Source organism: Siphateles boraxobius, unplaced genomic scaffold (assembly GCF_051911475.1).
Source record: "Siphateles boraxobius isolate OS27281-9 unplaced genomic scaffold, OSU_SipBor_1 77, whole genome shotgun sequence".
NCBI lineage: Eukaryota > Metazoa > Chordata > Actinopteri > Cypriniformes > Leuciscidae > Siphateles > Siphateles boraxobius.
Genome location: NW_027509205.1, coordinates 9,024,503 through 9,043,647, shown reverse-complemented (window position 1 = coordinate 9,043,647; position 19,145 = coordinate 9,024,503). Strand labels below are relative to the sequence as shown.

At 40.6% G+C, this 19,145-nt stretch overlaps 2 protein-coding genes across 3 annotated transcripts in view; one reads left to right on the top strand and one right to left on the bottom strand.

The window, feature by feature from the left end:
* The window catches only part of syt6a (synaptotagmin VIa), a 126,167-nt gene extending 119,930 nt beyond the window's left edge, over positions 1 to 6,237 (top strand). For both annotated transcript variants that reach the window (XM_077217915.1, XM_077217914.1), the window contains 2 exons: positions 4,860 to 5,010; positions 5,665 to 6,237. In XM_077217915.1, coding sequence (XP_077074030.1) covers positions 4,860 to 5,010; positions 5,665 to 5,736 — 223 coding nt within the window. In that variant the 3' untranslated portion in view covers positions 5,737 to 6,237. The remainder of the gene's footprint in view (positions 1 to 4,859; positions 5,011 to 5,664) is intronic.
* A 4,864-nt stretch (positions 6,238 to 11,101) lies between these two features.
* On the bottom strand, positions 11,102 to 18,466 carry olfml3a (olfactomedin-like 3a). The gene is made up of 3 exons (XM_077217917.1): positions 18,067 to 18,466; positions 15,827 to 16,109; positions 11,102 to 14,086 (listed from the first exon to the last, which is right to left on the bottom strand). The coding sequence occupies exons 1-3, from the start codon at positions 18,175 to 18,177 to the stop codon at positions 13,296 to 13,298; spliced, it is 1,185 nt and encodes a 394-aa protein (XP_077074032.1). The 5' UTR covers positions 18,178 to 18,466; the 3' UTR covers positions 11,102 to 13,295.
* Between the last annotated feature and the right edge of the window lie 679 nt (positions 18,467 to 19,145).

Below are 19,145 nucleotides of genomic sequence, written 5' to 3'. Positions count from 1 at the left end.
TATATTGTCTCTTTTATAGTTTTTTATATAAATATATATATATATATATGTGAAAAACTCCTGTCTAGAAATTTCTAAGGACAGACAAAAACACTTGAGACACAGACTTTTTCATACACAGAGCGCTTGCTGAAGACTCAGAAGCTGATGCGCTTGTGTTTTGGGGTGCTTATATAGTTTCCTGGTCGATGACGTCACCCGCCTATGACGTTCCGTCTCGCCATTGGACTGATTTCATACGTGCTTCATGACGCACTCACGCAGGGGCGTTCCCAAGCGTTGTCACGCAGCTCGAGTTCCCTGATAGGGAACTGAAAGAAACACAGAGCTGAAATACCCAAACAAACCAATCAATGAAATAAATAACAGGTGCACATAATAATCAGATCAACGGGAAACCATAGAAACTAACTGAAACACAGGAAGCTGAAATAAAACACGTCCAACCCACCCAAAAACAGAAAATGACACAAATTATCTGTAACGTTGTCATGTTGCAAATAACAGTTTTCAATCTTTCTCTCACACAAAGCTATTGTCTTCAGAAGGCTTATATGTAATGCAGAAGTCATATGAACTATTATACCTTTATGATACGTTTTTCTTGATTGTTTAAACATGAAAACTACAGCCCTCATTCTTTGTAATTGCATAGGGAAAAACAAATATATATTTTTATTATTATTCATTTTAAATTTAAATTTTACCGGTTTTAAATAACATGAGAAAATTACCATATTTTCATTTAAACTATTCTTTGAACAGTGTTAAAGAGATAGTTCACCCAAATATTCTCTCATAATTTACTCACCCTCATGCCATTGCCAATGTATATAACTTTCTTTCTTCAGATAAACATAAACAAAAATTTTCCTGAAAATAATCCATCTCTGTGAGTCCATAAAATGACATTGAATGGGTTCCACTCCTTTGCTTGAAAAACCACACACAGCAATTGTGACAGTAATCCATACGACCCCACAGGATGAATCAATGTCTTCTGAAGCGAAACGATACGGGGTTGGACAATGCAACTGAAACACTGTTGGAGGTTTCACTTCTATATATGCTTGGCCTGGTGGCCAATCTTCACTGATTTTACACTCCAACAGTAAGAGCAGAGTGTGAAGGTTGAATAAGCAGAGCAATGGCACAGCTGTATATAAAATGTTGCCATCCACACAACATAATGGGAGACATATCAGAGTTTAAAAGAGGACAAATTATTGGTGTGTATCCAGCTGGCTCATATGTCAACAGGACAACAAGTCTTTGTGGTGTATCGAGATATCCAGGGTAATGTCAGCATACCTCCACGTAGGACAAACCACATCCAACAGGAGAAACTGTCGACATAATAGGAAGCTGTCTGAAAGGAATGTCCTTGTACTAACCCAGATTGTATCTAAAAAAATTTAAAACCCCAGCTGCCCAACTCACTGCAGAATGAATTGCACACCTCGACTCTCCTGTTTCCACCAAAACAGTTTTTTGGGAGATCCACAGAGTCAATATTCATAGTTGGACTTCTGGCCAAACTTTTGGTCACAGGGTTTGAATGGTGCCAACAGTGCAAATCTTGGGCTGTGGACAATGTAAAACAAGTATTGTTCTCTGATCATTTCACAATCACTTGGCAGTGATTGTTACGTCACTGCCAAGGACTACCAAACCATTCTGGAGGACCATGTGCACCTATTGGTTCAATCATTGAACCCCGAAAGGGTGCTGTGTATCAGCATGATAGGCTGAACTTGTGAATACGCATAGGAAAGAAGCAGTGGTTTAAAATATTAGTATCTTTCCTACATGCCTATCATTTCCCTTAAGAACATTGATTCATCCACAGGGGTAATATGGATTATCATAATGATCTCTTCTCACAATTGGCAAAAAGCGAGAAATTGATTATTTTCCTAAAAATCTTTCTTTGTTTATCTGAAGGAAAAAAAAGTCATATCACGTGTCACGCTTTGGCTGAAGCAGACAGACAAAGCTTGATTGCTATAATATAACAAATCTTTAATGTGCACAGGCAGGTGAACAGGACGCAACAGCATGTATCACACAAACAATAACGTCAAGGGACTGAACTGAATGGGGAAAATATACAGTATACACTGGGTAAATGAGGGAACTAACTAGACACAGGTTGATGAAGATCAACTAATCAGGGACTAACAAGAACAGGTGCAAACAAGACAGAACATAATTGAGTGAGTAAATTACGAGAGACTTTTCATTTTTGGTTGAACTATTCCTTAACATTTAACACAGTTCATGTATTATTATACAACCCCATTTCCAGAGAAGTTGGGACATTTTGTAAAATGCAATAAAATCAAGAATCTGGTTTAATTTTCTAGAATCTTTATTTTAATAGCAAATGTACAAAGACCAACTTTTACTGACCAACTTAAATGCACTTTTTATATGTATAATTTTTGTTGATGGATGCAACACACTCTAAAATTTGGTACAGAGGCATTTTCCCCAATATGTCACATCACCTTTCCTTTTTAATTAAAATTTTTGATCATTAAAGATTGAAGATTGAGGATGCTAGTTGTTGCAGTTTTGCAAGTGGAATTTTTGCCCAATGTCGCTTGATACACGGCAGCTGCTCAACAGTCCGTGGTCATCATGACTGATTCCCACATTTTCAATAAGAGACAGATCTGGACTGCAGGCAGGCACTCAAGCACATCCCTTCTGTGGTGTAGTGTCTATGAAACCACTCTGTTGTAGCACATGCTGAATGAGGCCCTGCATTGTCTTGCTTCCCAGGAAAGATGTAATCTTGATGGCAGTATGTCTTTGTACAATCCCAATACATCTCCAATGCCGTTTGCACTGAAGCTTCCCCGTACCATGACAGATGTTTACTTTTGCACCTGTCGCTGATGAAAGTCTGGAGGGTCCCTTTCGTCTTTGGGACCTAGAACTGAGAATGTCCATTTTTCCCCAAAAACAAGCTGAAACGTGGATTCATCTGACCACAGCACAGATTTCCACTGTTTTGGATAATTTGAGATGAGATCGGGCCTAGAGAACTCAGCAACATCTCTACATATAATTGATGTATATAGCTTTCTCCTTGTGTAACAGAGATTCAAGTGGCATTTCTTGATGCAGCGTCAGACTGTGTTAAGTGAAAATGGTTTTCCAAAGTACTCCCGAGTCCATGTGTATATATTTAACACAGCAGCTTGATGGTTTCACATGCAATGGCTTCTGAGGGCTCAAAGGTCACACACATTAAACAGAGGTTTCCTGTCTTGCCCTACATGTACTGAGATTTTTCTGGATTCCCTAAATTTTTTCACAATATTATGGTAGATGGTGAAATACCTAAACTCTTTGCAGTCTTGCATTGAGAAATGTATTTTTTTATTGTGTGACAATTTTCTCATGATATTTAGCAACAACTGATGAGCCATGACTCATCTTTGCTTGCAAAGACTGAGATGCTCCTTTTATACCCTATCACGATAGCCTCACCTATTACCATTTCACCTACTTATTGTGGACTGTTTTAAAAGAGTTTAACTTGGATTTTCTATCACTTTTATTTTGCCTCTGTCCCAACTTTTTTGCAGTGTGTTGCAGCCATCAAAATCAAAATTTGTTTATTCATTTTGTCAGTTAAATAAGGTTCAAGAGAATTAACAAACCACAGATTCTTTATTTTATTGCATTTTACTAAACTTTTCTGCTAATAGGGTTGAAATATATTGTGCATCAAGCTCAAGGCACACAACCCAAACAGAGAAATAATGAAATATTGAAACAAACTGTACATATTAGAATAGCAGGATCACCATAGATCAGAATGATCACATGGTACAGTAAATGTGCTTAAGTCGAAAGAGGAAAAGGTCAGAGTGAATGTCAGAGCATTCACCACTCACTTCTCTACAGCTAGGTAACTGCTTAAAGAACCGGGTGCATACATTTTACCCAACATTCTCAAGTCTCGAGCAGTCAGATGTCAGGAACTGCTATTTTGTAATTCTCTTCCTTTGGCTCACAAAAGGACTCACGTAAAGTTCAGCTCCACTGAGGTAAATGTATGTTGATTACTTTATCCTGTGGCACTTCAGCTGCTCTCTCTGAGTCAGAATATATGCACATATTTTTACACACATACCTTGCTGCAAAAGAGGTCAGTTGCACTGGCAGGCAAACTCATATCATTTTCCGTTAGCAAAATGCTTTTGGGTCATGGAAACTTTCAGTTACACTGCTGGTCAAAAGTTTGGAGGTCAGTAAGATTTTTAACGTTTTTAAAAGAAGTCTCTTCTGCTCACCAAGGCTGCATTTATTTGATTAAAAATACAAAACAAACCCAGTAATATTGTGAAATATTATTTCAATTTAAAACAGCGGTTTTCGATGTGAATATATAGTAAAGTGTAATTTATTCCTGTGATTAAAGCTGAATTTTCAGCATCATTACAGTCTTCAGTGTCACATGATCCTTCAGAAATCATTCTATGATTATTTGATGCTCAAGAAACATTTATGATTATTATCACAGTTGAAAACAATTGTGCTGCTTCATATTTTTGTGCAAACCGTGATTAATTTTTTTCCAGGATTCTTTGAAAGTTCAAGAGAAAAGCCTTTAATTAAAAAATAAATATTTTGCATTATTATAAATGTCTTTACTGTCACTTTTGATCAACCTTTCTGAAGAAAAGTATTAATTTCTTTAAAAAAAAAATCGTATTGACCCCAAACTTTTGAACGCTAGTGTACATTACTCATTGCCAGAGTGGATGTGTTTATTTGGATCACTTAAATTAAACGGATATACCAAATGCATAATTCTATAACAAACAAATCTTATCTTGCAGGGTGGGCCACAACGAGATAATTGGTGTGTGTCGTTTGGGCTGTGGTGCTGAAGGTTTAGGTAGAGACCACTGGAATGAGATGCTCACATACCCCCGTAAGCCAATTGCACACTGGCACTCCCTGGTGGAGCCTAAGAAATCGGAAAAAGTGGTAAGTAACCCTCCCTCCAGGAATGCAAACATAAACATGAAGGGTAGTCATAATAACAGCAGCAAGTTTGAGCAAAACTTTGCAGGATAGTAAAAAAAGTTTGTAGACCTGATATTAAGTAATATTAAGTAGACCTGAGAAAAAAATCGGTGGCTTGTTTTGTAAGGCATTGTTTTTGGTCATTTTTAAAGGGGTATGGTTGTGTTTCTGTTTTGAGTTAAATTGTGTTTTATTGGAAGTCACCATTGTACTGAATAAATTAGTGTGCCAGAGAGGTTTTCTGATAGTGTATGAGAAACAGGAGATTCAACAAATGCTAATTCTCATTTTTACAGCTGTAATAATAATTACATAAAAACAGGAGAAAAATCAGGTTGAGGATTAATTAGTTAGTTCATTTGTAGCCTCAGTGGACCGTGATTAGATGTATTTGAATTTGCATTAATTAAAAGCGTGATATTTATTTTTATACAGAAAATAATTAACAAAAAATAACAAATATGTTTAACTTATAATATAACTTTAGATGTAACAGTTTTATCCAACCACAGTGTACAATTTACTCTTCTGAGCAATATTTGCTCAATCTTCCGCTGTGCTGCTTCTACTCTTAAATGCTCTCATTTATGTTTTTTTTCATGTCTTTTCTTACAGTGGAAAGCTAGAACGGCCAGTTTTGACAGTCAGGGGTCTTGCCCCTCCCCCAAACCTCCTGCCAGCCCTTGATCAGAGCCATATGCAAACCTACAGGCTCGGCATCCTCGCCGTAGTCCATTTATCTGTCCTATAAAAACGAGAAGCTCTGCTACTTCCACGTTACCTACGGGTTGATTTAGATGGTTCCCAAACGTTGATCTAAGATCAGACCCTACTATCTTTGCCCCGATGTTCCTCATGTTCAAGCTCTTCCAGTCCTTATGATCCTCAGTCAATTCTTGGAAGTGTTGTACAAACCTTTTTACCTAGAATACTCTACAAAGCCAACTTAGTGTTCCTAGAATAGCTTGGTATCGTCAGAGGAGATGTTTCTTTCCAATATGAATTTTCCTGAAGCATTTTAAATCCGATGCAGTGTTCTGCAAGCGGTCTACATGCAAATAGAAGTTTCCGCACAATGCTACAAAGGTCTTTGTGGATGAAAGATTAAATATTGGAAGTCCTAAGAATGAAGTCAAAGAAGTTGGTAGCCTATATACTGTAAAATATTGAGGGAAAAGGACAATGTTTTGTTTGCTATACGAACAAACTATTTTCTCTGTCAAATCCTTGTATGAAACGTGTGAAGGTGTACTTTTTAAAATAATTATTGGTTTATAGATGTTGTATAAATGTTATGTGTAAAAAGAACGGAGACGTTACGTCGGATGACGACGAATGGGGTTTCGCTTAGAACACCTATCGACTTCGAGTATTACAAAACGAGCCAATGGCAAAGAAATGCAATGGGTCTGCGGAATTTGCATAGCGTATCCCCGCCTTACCTCGTGGGTATAAAAGGAGGACGCCGGCAACATGCAAATATGTTTCTTCGCTGAGGAGCCGAGACTGAACTCAGGCGATCCCTGCGGCACAGCGGAAAGTGGCAGGAAGACGTAACGTCTCCGTTCCCTACTCAGGGAACGAGGGTTACATACGTAACCGAGACGTTCCCTTTCTTTGTCACTCCGAGTTACGTCGGATGACGACGAATGGGGTTACCAGTCTAATCACGCCACCTTCACAGCTGTCTTCCAGTGCCCTGCGTAAATCTGAGATCCCTGTCGTAAGACTAGCAAGGACTCCTATTTAACACAGGAATACCAAGGTACACTGGGGAGCATATCCCATAGTTTAGAGGAAATATGAAATATTGCCAGTCCAAACGGGGGGGACTTAGAGAATACACATATGACCCGAAGGATGCATATGGAGAACACTAGGGTGTCCAGCTGCAGGTAGAATATTTCAACCCCAGGGGTGGCAAGGTGGCTTGCCAAGGGAAGACACATCCTCAGAGAGGCTTACAGTGGAAATACACATGTGGAGGTCGCTCAGAGGAGGGACCATGCACACGGGAGGCACCTAGCCAACGCGCAGGCAATAGACACTGGCGCCGACGTCAGGAGTGCTGGAGGAACTCAGGGCTTTCGGAGAAGCTCACCTGAGGAGAATATCGCACGTATCCAGTCCATGGAGTGGAATGGCGAGCAAGCGAAGACATCTGAGCGGGTCCAGTACTAGCTGGTTGAAGTGAGTACATGAGAGGACACTGGCTCCACTCGGAGATTGTAGAATCTGGCGAATGTTTTAGGTGTCGCCCAGCCTGCAGCTCTGCAGATGTCTGTTAGCGAGGCGCCATGCGCTAGAGCCCTAGAGGACGCCACACTCCGGTGGAGTGGGCAGTCACACCAAGGGGGCACGGTCGACCTTGCTGCTGGTATGCCAAAGCAATGGTGTCCACTATCCAGTGAGACAACCTCTGCTTGGAGAGAGCCTTCCCTTCAGCTTCCCACCATAACAGACAAGAGCTGGTCTGAGGTCCTAAAACACTGCGTTCTGTCTACGTAGGTGCGGAGAGCACATACTGGACAGAGCAATGCCAAGGCTGGGTCTGCTTCCTCCAAGGGCAGCGCTTGCAGGTTCACCACCTGGTCCCGGAAGGGAGTGGTAGGAACCTTGGGCACATATCCAGGCCGGGGTCTCAAGATCACGTGAGAGTAAGCCGGCCCGAACTCCAGGCACGCTTCGTCAACGGAGAATGCGTGCAGGTCCCCTACCCTCTTGATAGAGGCCAGTGCAACCAGGTGCGCTGTCTTCATCGACAGGAGCTTAAGCTCCACTGATTGCAAAGGCTTAAAGGGAGCACTCTGCAGGGCTCCCAAGAGGGAACGAGAGGAGGGTGAGGAGGATTCAGTCTCCTCGCTCCTCTCAGGAACCTGATGATCAGGTCGTGCTTCCCCAAGGACCTTCTACCAAGTCATGGAGTCCCGGCAATAGCGGCAACATAGACTTTGAGGATGGAGGGAGACAGCCTTCGCTCCAACCCTTCTTGAAGGAAGGAAAGCACGACACCGACCGAGCATCTCCGGGGGTCTTCTCGGCGAGAAGAGCACCAGCTGACGAAGAGGTTCCACTTCAACGCGTTGACGTGTCTCGAGGACGACGTTCTAGCGGAAGTGATGGTAGCCACCACCGCAGGTGGTAGGGTACTCAACCCTGCCTGGTCCCGCCCAGGAGCCACACGTGGAGGCTCCAAAGATCGGGACGAGGGTTCCACAGGGTGCCCCGTCCCTGAGAAAGAAGGTCCTTCCTCAGAGGAATGGGCCAAGCAGGTGCTGTCGTGAGGACTATGAGTTCGGAGAACCAGGTAGGGCGCAACCAGAAGGACCTGCTCCTCGACCTCCTTGACTGCAGATGCCATATGCCCCAGGAGACTCTGAAAAAACTTCAGTGGAACCGCACTCTTGCGCTTGATAGTCTCAGGCAAGTCAGCAATGGCTGAGTGGAGAAGGCGACCAAGTCCATACCGAGAAAAGAGCTCCTCTGCACGGGGCAAAGTTTACTCCTTTCCCAGTTGACCCGAAGGCAAATAGGGTAGCAACCTCCGCTCTCATGATAGGGGCATAGCCATCAACCAAAGTGGAGCGGACTCCCCTGAAGCGGGGAGGAGTCCGTGCGAACTGAATCGCGTAGCCGAGCCGATGGTTCGCGCGACCCAGCGGAGCAGATAGGGAAACTCTAGGCAGGCTCCCAACTGTGCCAGCGGCGTCAAGACCCACAGATGTCCCCCCGGTGGTGCAGCGAAGCGGAATGACCGGCCCAGATGTGGACGGCATAGCGGCCCGGTGTGGGGGCAAGGCCATAACCGCACCCTGACAGAGGAGGCCAGGGAAGGACCAGCGTTCCACGGGGGCCTGCTCTGTCAGGGGTCTGGCGACAGAGGGGGACAGGGGTGAAGCGGTCCGTGGACGGCACGCTGTGTCAACCGCCTCTGGGACAGAGGGGGATGAGGAGAGCACGGCTTGTGGGCGGCGCTCTGTGTCGTCCGAGAACTCTGTATGCTCAGAGACGAGAGAGTCAGCTCTTTCTGAATAAGGATTCTTCCCCAGCCCTCTACCGGGGAAAGGAGTGGCCCTGCTACCAACTCCTGGAAAGAACTGAGTCTCATCTCTGAGCAGCCCAACTCAAAAGTGCCGCTCAACCCGGCGTTTAGCGCGGGGCGGGGCTGGAGAGGGCTGTGGCATCCCCCTACGGACTTCCAGAGCCCGGCCCGGGTGAACGGGTGGGGTTGGAACCGTAGGAGGGCGCCTTCGGCGGTGGGCAGACTGAGGGATCTGAGCGGACGGCGGGGCCGTCGGGCAGAATAACCTCAATTTGCTCACGGGCGGTTGGGAACTGTTGGGCAGAAGCACTCAACCGCACCGCCGAAGAGGCCGACCTGGGAGATGGGGGTGTCGAGCAGACGGGTCCGCCCGACATCGTGCACATCAGACCGGTCAGCCCCAGACTGGTGAACATCACCTGACTCCGAGAGCGTACGGCCACTTTAGTCGCATGTTCATGAGCATCTGGGTCAGGTAGACCAGCAGAACGGTCATGGGATGCAGTGAGGCGGCTGCCTGTCCTGTGGCACTATAGGATTTACAGATTAGTGTAGACGAAAAGAACTACAGGCTTTGGACGGGTGCTTAGGATAGTGCCGGGAAGCACTCTGAGGACACAGTAGCATGGCAACAGAGCGTTCAACCGGGGGGACCCCAGTGTACCCATGGGCAGCAGCCCCTGAGGGGAGGAAAGGCGGATGAGACCAACGAGAGGACCCGTGATCTCATCATGCACGTCCGGGAGGAAAGATATTGGGTTTTGCCGTGGACGCGGGTCGGCGGCCTCACCCAAAAACCAATCGTCCCGGGAAAGCATGGCCGTCATCTCTGGATTAGACTCAGGCACAGCCGTATGCACACCAGAAGGTGGCTGCTGTGACGAGTCATCATTTCCAAAAGAATCAAGCCCACCTAGTGATGCTGCTACAGACACAGCATCATCCTCTGTAGCTTCAAATGAAAACACACGGGCCACCCAAGGGTAGACTCGTGGAATCATCAGTTCGCTAGCGGGCACCGTCATTAAAGAGGGGGGGCTGGGACGTGGACACAGAGTCGGCGCCTTGTTCCAGACCACACCCTCAGGCCACCAGCCGAAGATCGGGTGGTGGATGAGGGGACTCTCACTCTTGCGAGTTCACCGAGTCTCGACCTATATATGACGCGATGATCACGTTCCCAGAGAGAACATGAGTCATCCATGAGCGCTGTTCAAGCATGATCAAAGCCCAAACACACTAGACAGCGCTCTTGCCCATCAGAGTCCGATACCAGTCCGCTGCAAACAGAAATGCACGGGCGAGCCATCTTTAAAAGGACGTGCGAGCTCTTTTATGAGAGGAGAAAAAACTCCGCGATGTTGAAGCGCACAGGGAGACACACACAAACACTGGCAGATCACTGCACAGATCAGCAGGCACTGTGAGCTCGCTGCAGATCGCCGTCACACCAAATCCGGAGAGAGAAGCTCGTCTCGTAGAGCGAAGTCAGAGATGGCTGTGGATTGAAGAAATACTCTTGGCTCCGAAGCGAAAACACATCTGCATGTTGCCGGCATCCTCCTTTTATACCCACGAGGTAAGGCGGAGATACGCTATGCAAATTCCGCAGACCCATGGCATTTCTTTGCCATTGGCTCGTTTTGTAATACTCGAAGTCGATAGGTGTTCTGAGCGAATCCCCATTCGTCGTCATCTGACGTAACTTGGAGTGACAACGAAAGGGAAATTCCTGTTCACACACAAAAACACTTCACATGTAGCTGAATACATTTATGTGATTAAAATAATATTCATCGTCAAGACCAGATACAAAACTGGGCATCTAATGTAAGACTGCTGAAATATCCATAGATATCTGTCTTGATGTGGGTTGTACAGTATCCACTTTGTTTTAATAGCATTTAAAGAGATACTGAAGAGGTTCTATATCTTGGTAGCACTGCATTTAATAGCAATTCAATTCCTCTTTGAACCCTCACGCTGATTCAATCTAACGCTGACATCTCATTCATCTTTTGACATGTCATTTTATTGAGTTAAATTGGACTGTCAAAGTTTTCCATATTTTGTCTGGAAAAATGTCTGGAGTAAACAATGTATGCTCAGACTATAAAATATATTCATATTCTGTACTGTTTAAAAGAGCAGGGTTGACATTACATAAAACTGTAGGTAAGTAACTAACATACATCTTCAGATTAATATTTTTGTTTTATTTCACAACAATTTTTTGAAAAAAAAAAAAAAAAAAGTGGGATATTTGAAAGCATGTGCATAAAATAATGTGGTACTGTACAGTCTGTATCCAGCAGAACTGTAACATGGAAATATCTGCATAACCAAACAATTCAATATAACTGTCAACTAAGTCTAAAAAAAGTCATGCCATCTTGTGCAAGTGTTATTTTTATCATATTTAATGCTGAACAGAGCAGTGAAAATAATAATGTTATTTTTTAAATTGCTAATGTCGTAAATGTCTTAACAACTTACATTGCCCGCAATATTTTATTTGTTTATCCCTGTGGTTTTACTGTTTTGTTTTACATTCATTCAACACAATTTAACTTGAAATTTAAATTTAGCAGAAAGAGATGCTCAGGCAAACCCCAGCAAAATTATAAATTATGATTACTGCAGTATATTCTCATCATTAAAAAAAAACAACATAATACATATGCTGGAAATGAGTTGCAAAAATGCACATAAATTACTGAATTAGTTCAGAGCTTCCCGACCGAGTACTGGACATTTTTACTATATGTTTCAAATAAGAAAAGACAGACCATTCAATTGCACATAACATCTGTCACAAAGAGGAAAAAGATTTTTAAAAAAATCTATGCAGGCAGTTAATTGTCAGATGATGAATGACTTTACGCTCCAGTTGGTAGTGTTGAAATATACATGGCACTTGGGCTATTTTACATAATGCCCTCCATCATCTCATAGGGTAACTGTTAAGCTTTAAATTTATATATAGATTTAATATTTTAACAGAATCTTTAAAAATTCTGTCAAAAAGTAAATTTGTTGAGGAAATGGTTGTGACAAAGTGACAAACTTTTTGGTCCTGTTTTTACAATATCACCAATGTTGTAATACTCAGATAATATAAAGTGTGTTTCTGTGAATGTAAAGTTAATAAGGTTTAGATCTGGTTCTTTACCTCATCACTAACTCTTGTGTGCTGGTGTTTTAACAACCTGTATCTGCCCCCTTGTGAATCTGAACAACTTTCTAATTTTGTATTGATCATTTGTACTTGCAATATAACTTGTAATGTTTGAAAAGGTTCCTGTATTTAAAAAATGACCAAATAAAATGTTGTTTCAGCCATTTCAAGGACAGAGTTGATTCTCTTTCACTCTTGTGAACTTCTGTCATCAAATCACAAATATTGGGTTACATTATAGAGACTGCATATTGTCTCATATTTTTAATAAAATGTGCAACAAAAGCAATATATTTGTGTGTCTATAAAGGTAAAGTATTAGTTAAACACCCAAAAATTAAACATTTGCCATAATTTACTTGCCCTCATGTCGTTCCAAATTATATAAGCCACTATATTTCAAGTCTTATGAAGTCATATAATAACTTCATGTGGACTAATCCACATGGAAATCATATTTTTATTAAATTTTTTGTTTGTTTGTCCTTTCACAAAAAGTCATAGGTTTATGTGAGAATTAGAACCAAATTTAAGTTGTTTAATATTTAACAGATAATTCAGTGAGCCTTTTAACTGCTGCAACTGAATAACTGAATCAGTGAATTGAACTTGAGAACAGATTCAGTCGTGAACAAATCATTCCGAATGGTTTTGTGGACTGGATTAGCCAATGCATTTAAAAGTTCTGACTCAGAGAAGATGACTTTTATGGTGGTTTTGAGTCCTTTTTGACAATTGAATACCTCAATCCTCATCCATTCGCCGAAAGCAACATAGTCTTGGCCCAGATCCGGACCCCATCTGGTACATGTGGATTCCATGCGTATCAGATGTGGGCCGGATCTGGGCCGACACTAATATTGCTGTCTGGGTTGTAATTTATTCTTCAAAATTTTTCCATTTGAGTTCCATGAAAGAAATAAAGTCATACAGACAACATGAAGGTGGGTAAATGATGACAGGATTTTCATTTTCAGTAACGTTTTGTAGCCAGGAAAATAAAGCCCTTTAAGAACTAAAGATCCACTATTCCTCAGGTGGTGGCATTATCGCCCAGAGCTTCTTCTTCAGCGCTAGTTTATACAGAATCTGGTACCCATCATCCCATGCATAGAGCTGCCGCTCTTCAGGATTGTATTTGAGGCTGGAATGGGCCCCGTAGCGCCTGGGGAAATAAATCAGAGGGGCCTCGCCACTGCTTACCATGTCATTCACATCGAACACACACTGCACACGCGAGCGGCTCGACGGCTTGGTGTTGTAAACCACATAGACTGTGCCGCAGACAATAAAAGCAGCTTCAGCGTTGTTTCTTGGACACGCCGTGTCCCACATCTGTTCTATGTCCAGAGAGTTAGAGTCCATCTTAGCAAGATTGATAGTGTCTTCAGCTGGATACAGCGCCCATAGCCCATCCTCATCCACCACCAGGTCCACCAGCGTCTCTGGATTGAGTTGGTACACTGGGCTGCGGTCCTCCATGGGAAGCACTGCACTGTCTGCAACCGAACCGTTCTTGAGGTCATATTTAATAACTTGGAGCTCTGAACTTTCACTGATATAATAGAGAAAGCCATCGTAGACTGCATGACCGGTTCCATTCCAAGCAGTGGGAACGGTGATCTGCCTGCCTTTAGACATGCCTGATGATGCAGAGAGCTCTCGCACTGAGTTGAATTCGTACAGCGTGTTGTCGGATGTGCCGTTAAAGATGTAGACTTTTGCTGACCTGGCATCTTTGGTCCAGACACCTTTCGGGCTCCCCAACCTTTTAAGGATCTTCATTGCTTTTAGACTGGATACAATGTTCACGCACACTGTCAATGAAAACAAACATGATTAATGTCTACAAGGGAGCATACTATGATTAATATCGCGAACTCTGAAAGCAATTTATACAGACTGCTTAGTCTGCAAAAGCACTGGAAGACAGCATTATGAAAAAATAACCCTTATGAGTTTAAACCCTATGAGTTTGAACCCTTATTTTTCTTTATGGAAGAAATAAACAAAGAAAACTTGAATGTGAAAATCTAAGAGTTAAAACGAAGAGTTAAAACTATTGTAAGCCTCCACAGTAGAGAGATTCACCCTTAAATGTCATGTATGCTACTATAAATGTGCAGGATTGTGTGAGGCTTAACAAACATGATTGATAATACATCTTCATTTCAATATACAGGCCTTTGGGAACTATTTCTAAGATATTTAATTTCAAAGAAAAAATTTAGAAACTTTATTAGTTTCTCCTGTCATGATCTGTCAGATTTGTAGCTGAAACTCTATTAAAATAAATTGAGTCAGGCTGTTCTAAAAAATATATATATAATAAAGCTTATAGCAATCATTCGATTAAGAAAATGTTAATGTTATTTTAATTCACTTTTTATTTGTAGATTCCCTTGCCAGTAATTCTCTTTGTTACAAAATGTTTTTGATAATATATACACGGGTGTTCAATAATTTGGAGTCAGTAATAGGATTTTTTTTTAAAGAAATTATAATTTTTTTATTCAGCATGACACATTAAATTGATCAAAAGTAACAGCAGAGGCATTGCTAAAAGTAAATATTTCAAATAAATACTGTGCATTTTTATATGTCTATATTCATCAAAGAAGTCTAAAAATGTACATCATGGTTTTTACAAAAATATTAAGCAACACAACTGTTTTCAAAATTGATAACATTAATAAATGTTTCTTGATCACCAAATAAGCATTTAAGAATAATTTCTGAAGGATCATGTGACACTGAAGACTGAAGTAATGATGCTATAAATTCAGCTTTGCCATCTCAGGAATAGATGACATTTTAAATTGCAATGCAATTTCACAATATTACTGTTTTACTTTATTTTTTCACAATATTACTGTTTTAACAACCCCAAACTTTTTAACCATAGTGTATAGAGTATACAAATATATCTTTTGTTTGAAAATAAATAAATAAATTTAATGGAATTTTGCCTGCAACCTTCAGCTTTAGAGTGGATTTTTTTTGTTAACAACACTGTACTTCAATGGAGACAGATGAACTGTAAAGCTGTCAGATGAACAGGCAAATGAAACACAAATACATGCATCTGCTTTGATTCCAGCCTTCTGGATAACAAAATAGGCTAGAACTCAACAATTACATAACATTTTAACCACAAAAGCCAAATGGCTAATCTAGTGAAATGACTGGCTTGATTCTTTGTTCCCTGTTTCCTAATTAACAAGACGCAGCACATTTCCTCTAAACGAATAAATCCTCAGTGTAAGGCAGCCAAGCATTAGCAGAAATGATACCATTATACTGTTCAAGTGAGACTTGCACAGTCACAAGGCCTACAGCACAATCCCAATATGGATGAGTGTAACTGGGATGCTAGTTCTTATAACTCTAATGCTATAGCTATTAACTCTGCAAATTTGATTTTCCAGTATTACAATTTTCCAGAGAAAATGGAAAATCCCCCCCCCCCCTCGACCAAGAGTATGTCAAGGCTAAAACTGAAAGTAAATGATCAAAAGCTGGGCTTTAGCTGTCAAAACCTGATTTCCCCGACTCACCAGACAGCTCAAAGAACTCTTCCTTCTTCCTCTCTTTGAAAACTGCGTCCTGTTCCACCATTTTGTCTGCTGCTTTCACACAAGGCTTAGGTGGATTCTTGGTTTCAATATAGTCCATCTCACGCTCCACGCGGTCTACCCGTGCTCCTGCGCCCTCCATGTCGGAACGCAGTTTACTGTGCTCCTTGCCCAACTTCTCCAACAGGTCTGCGGCCTGCTGCCTGAATTCCTTCAGGTCGGAGTTGTAGCGGTTGTTCTGCTCATGCCACAGGGCAATGCGTTCCTGGAAAAATGACAAATACACTAAGGCATATAATTGTTTAAGATGATCTGCAGCCAGATCAAAAAGTGCAGCAAATTATTTTCAATGTTAAACTTATCCCAATGGTGAATAGGCCTGCTGGGAGTAATTGTTCAGAAGGGTTGAGTAATTCTGGACAGCATGTGTTAGCCTTTTTTTCACCAGTCAAAGGTAAAATCAATTCTTATCTGAATTCAGGAGATGGAGAACCTCAGAGTGATGTCTGAGGCTATCAGTCAAGGACCCCATAAAATTCAATACATATTTTTAACAAATTGTGAAAAACCATGAAACTTTTTTTTTGAATTCTTTGAAAAAAAAAAAAACTTCAAAAGAACAGTATTTATTTTAGAAAGATTTCTTAGCTATAAATGCCTTTACGGTTACTTTTGATCAATTAAATGCATCCTTGCTGAATAAAACTATTAATTCTTATTAAAAAACTGCCAAATGAGTGAAATGATTTGAGGTACCTCCTTGTTGCAGAAGCTACAGAACATGTCACAAAACTTCCCATACTGTATTGCTATATTAAAACTACTTGAATATGGTGCTGAATATGGTTGTACCATATCAGTGTGGCCACCCCAGGGGCCCTTTGCTCTAGGCTAGCTGCTCAAGATGACTTTAATATTGCATGATTTCAAATCAAAACAAACTTTGTTTCTCATTAATGTTGTTGCTCCAAAAATATTAATTGGAAATAAACAAAAAACATTCAGTCCTTACTTTGGGACCAGATCTTTAAAAAAACAACAACCAAAAAACAGTAACACTTTAGATCAGGGTTCAATTCTCACTATTAACTAGTTGCTTATTAACATGCATATTACTATGATATTGGCTATTTATTAGCACTTAGTCACATATTAATGCCTTATTCTGCATGACCAAATAATACATCCCTAATCTCATGCCTAAACTTAACAACTTTACTAACTATTAATAAGCAGTGATTTGCTTTGAGTCGTTGTTTATAGTTATTAATAATGAGTTGTACCCTAATCTAAAGTGTGACCAAAAAAACTTTCTAACCAGAAAAAAAACTGTAAAAAAAAGGGCTTTTAGTCTTCTTGTAGTGTACATCACACACATTATAAGAATAACACCTTGTTCCGTGGACTCCTGCTGATTCAGGTAATCAAGGCAGTCCTGTCTGCATATGACAGAAATTATGACAGCAAATTGACATTATTTATTCATTATTCTAATGAAGTGTCTACTTAATCATGAGTAATTATTTTGCTTATTGAATCAGTGTTAGAATTTTTTCAGCACAGCTTCACTGAACAGAAATGCTGAAATAAACTATTCTGTCAATCAAGAAAATTTTTCTCTGCACTGGGGTACAACTTCAATCAAGAAAAAAAGGGTTACAGATTATTTTAAGGTGTCTTTGTTACAGTGTAATTATACATAACCGAGTAATATCAACTAACTATGTGCACTTACTATAGGGTTATGGTTAGGATTAGTAATTATGCATAATTTATAGTTATTACAACTACATGTAACATGTGTTACAATAAATAAAGTGTTACCAAAAAAAGTAAGACTACTTAAATCTTCATTACTTTCTTCAAAAGTAATGAAGATTTACTTCTCCATTTACTTAAGACTTAAATCTTAAGTAAATGTGAACCAGCACTTACTAGATGAAGACTTTTTGTTTTATCTGTTGATCTAAGCTATGGTTCTTTGGTTTGAGAAGTTACTTCAGAGTGTGTACTCTCACTTTGAACAAACTGTGCTGCAGATATTGCCAACATTTTCAAGTGTTGTCGAGTTGAATAAATGTAAAGAACTCTCAGAATTAGCATCGTTTCAGAGTTTTGACGTTTGTGTATAGAAAAGTGGACGTCTCTGTAAAATGGCTGAAACCTAGCAGGACTGCAGACAGAATATTGAAACGTGGCCAGATGAACCAAAATTCTCTTACCTCCATAGCAAGCATCCTGTTTTCCAGGTAGTTCATCAGGCCCTGGTAGTGGTACTGGCCTCTGGAATGAGCCAAAACGGTCAAGAGAATGAAAAATATGGTGGCTTTCATTGTGGCCAAGGACAAAGGACGATTTCATGTACTCCACAAAACAAAAGAAGTCTCAAAAAAGATGTGCTGCAGCTGCTTATGGCGCGTCCTTGTCCTCTAGAAAGCGTGTGAGTGCTCACAAGGAGAAGGGACCGGAATCAGAGACTTCCAGGGTTTCATATTCGCTGGCTCTCTCACTTGGCTGGAATGTTTTTACTTATACTGAGGGAGGAGCCATGTATCTCTGGCCTCTCTCCGTCCTCAAAAGAGAACCAAGTAGTGTGCCTGAAAGATGAAGTCACTGAAGTACAGCAAAAATCTACTAATGTCAGCAGTTGTGTAATAAAAGTACACTCTTAAAAAAGAAAGGTTCCAAAAGAGAGTTTTATGCAATATAGTATATATGTTTTATATACGTAGCGATGCAATAGAATAACCATTTTGGATTCTCCAAAGAACCTTTCTGTGAACAGTTCTTAAAAGAATCTTAGCGTGAAGAATATTTTTATTTTCTTCACAGAATAATCTGGAGAACATTTTTTTCACCATAAAAAACCTTTTGTGCAATGGATGCTTAACTTTCTTCATAGAACCATTTATGCCAATAAATAACCTTTATTTTTAAGAGTGTATTAAAGTCTGTTGGCTATATGCACAATATCTAATTTGCATGCAACTTAATTCAAGACATTGGTAAAATAGTGGTTAAAGTAGTTCAATATGACAAAGCAATTTGTTCTGAGATGAGCAAGAATCCGATTTCTAACTCTCAAACCTTCCAAATGTTAAACCTTCATCGTGTTCGTTTAATCACAAACTTATCATACATGGATAAGGATATTAAATTATCCTGGTTATGCAAATACCAGTGAAAGGACACTTGGTTTATTTAAAGTAAAATGCAATTGAAGATCCCTTGAAAGTCAAACTGAATTATGCAGAGTGAATATCATTCACATATTGCAATTTTTGAATACTTTGATTAAATC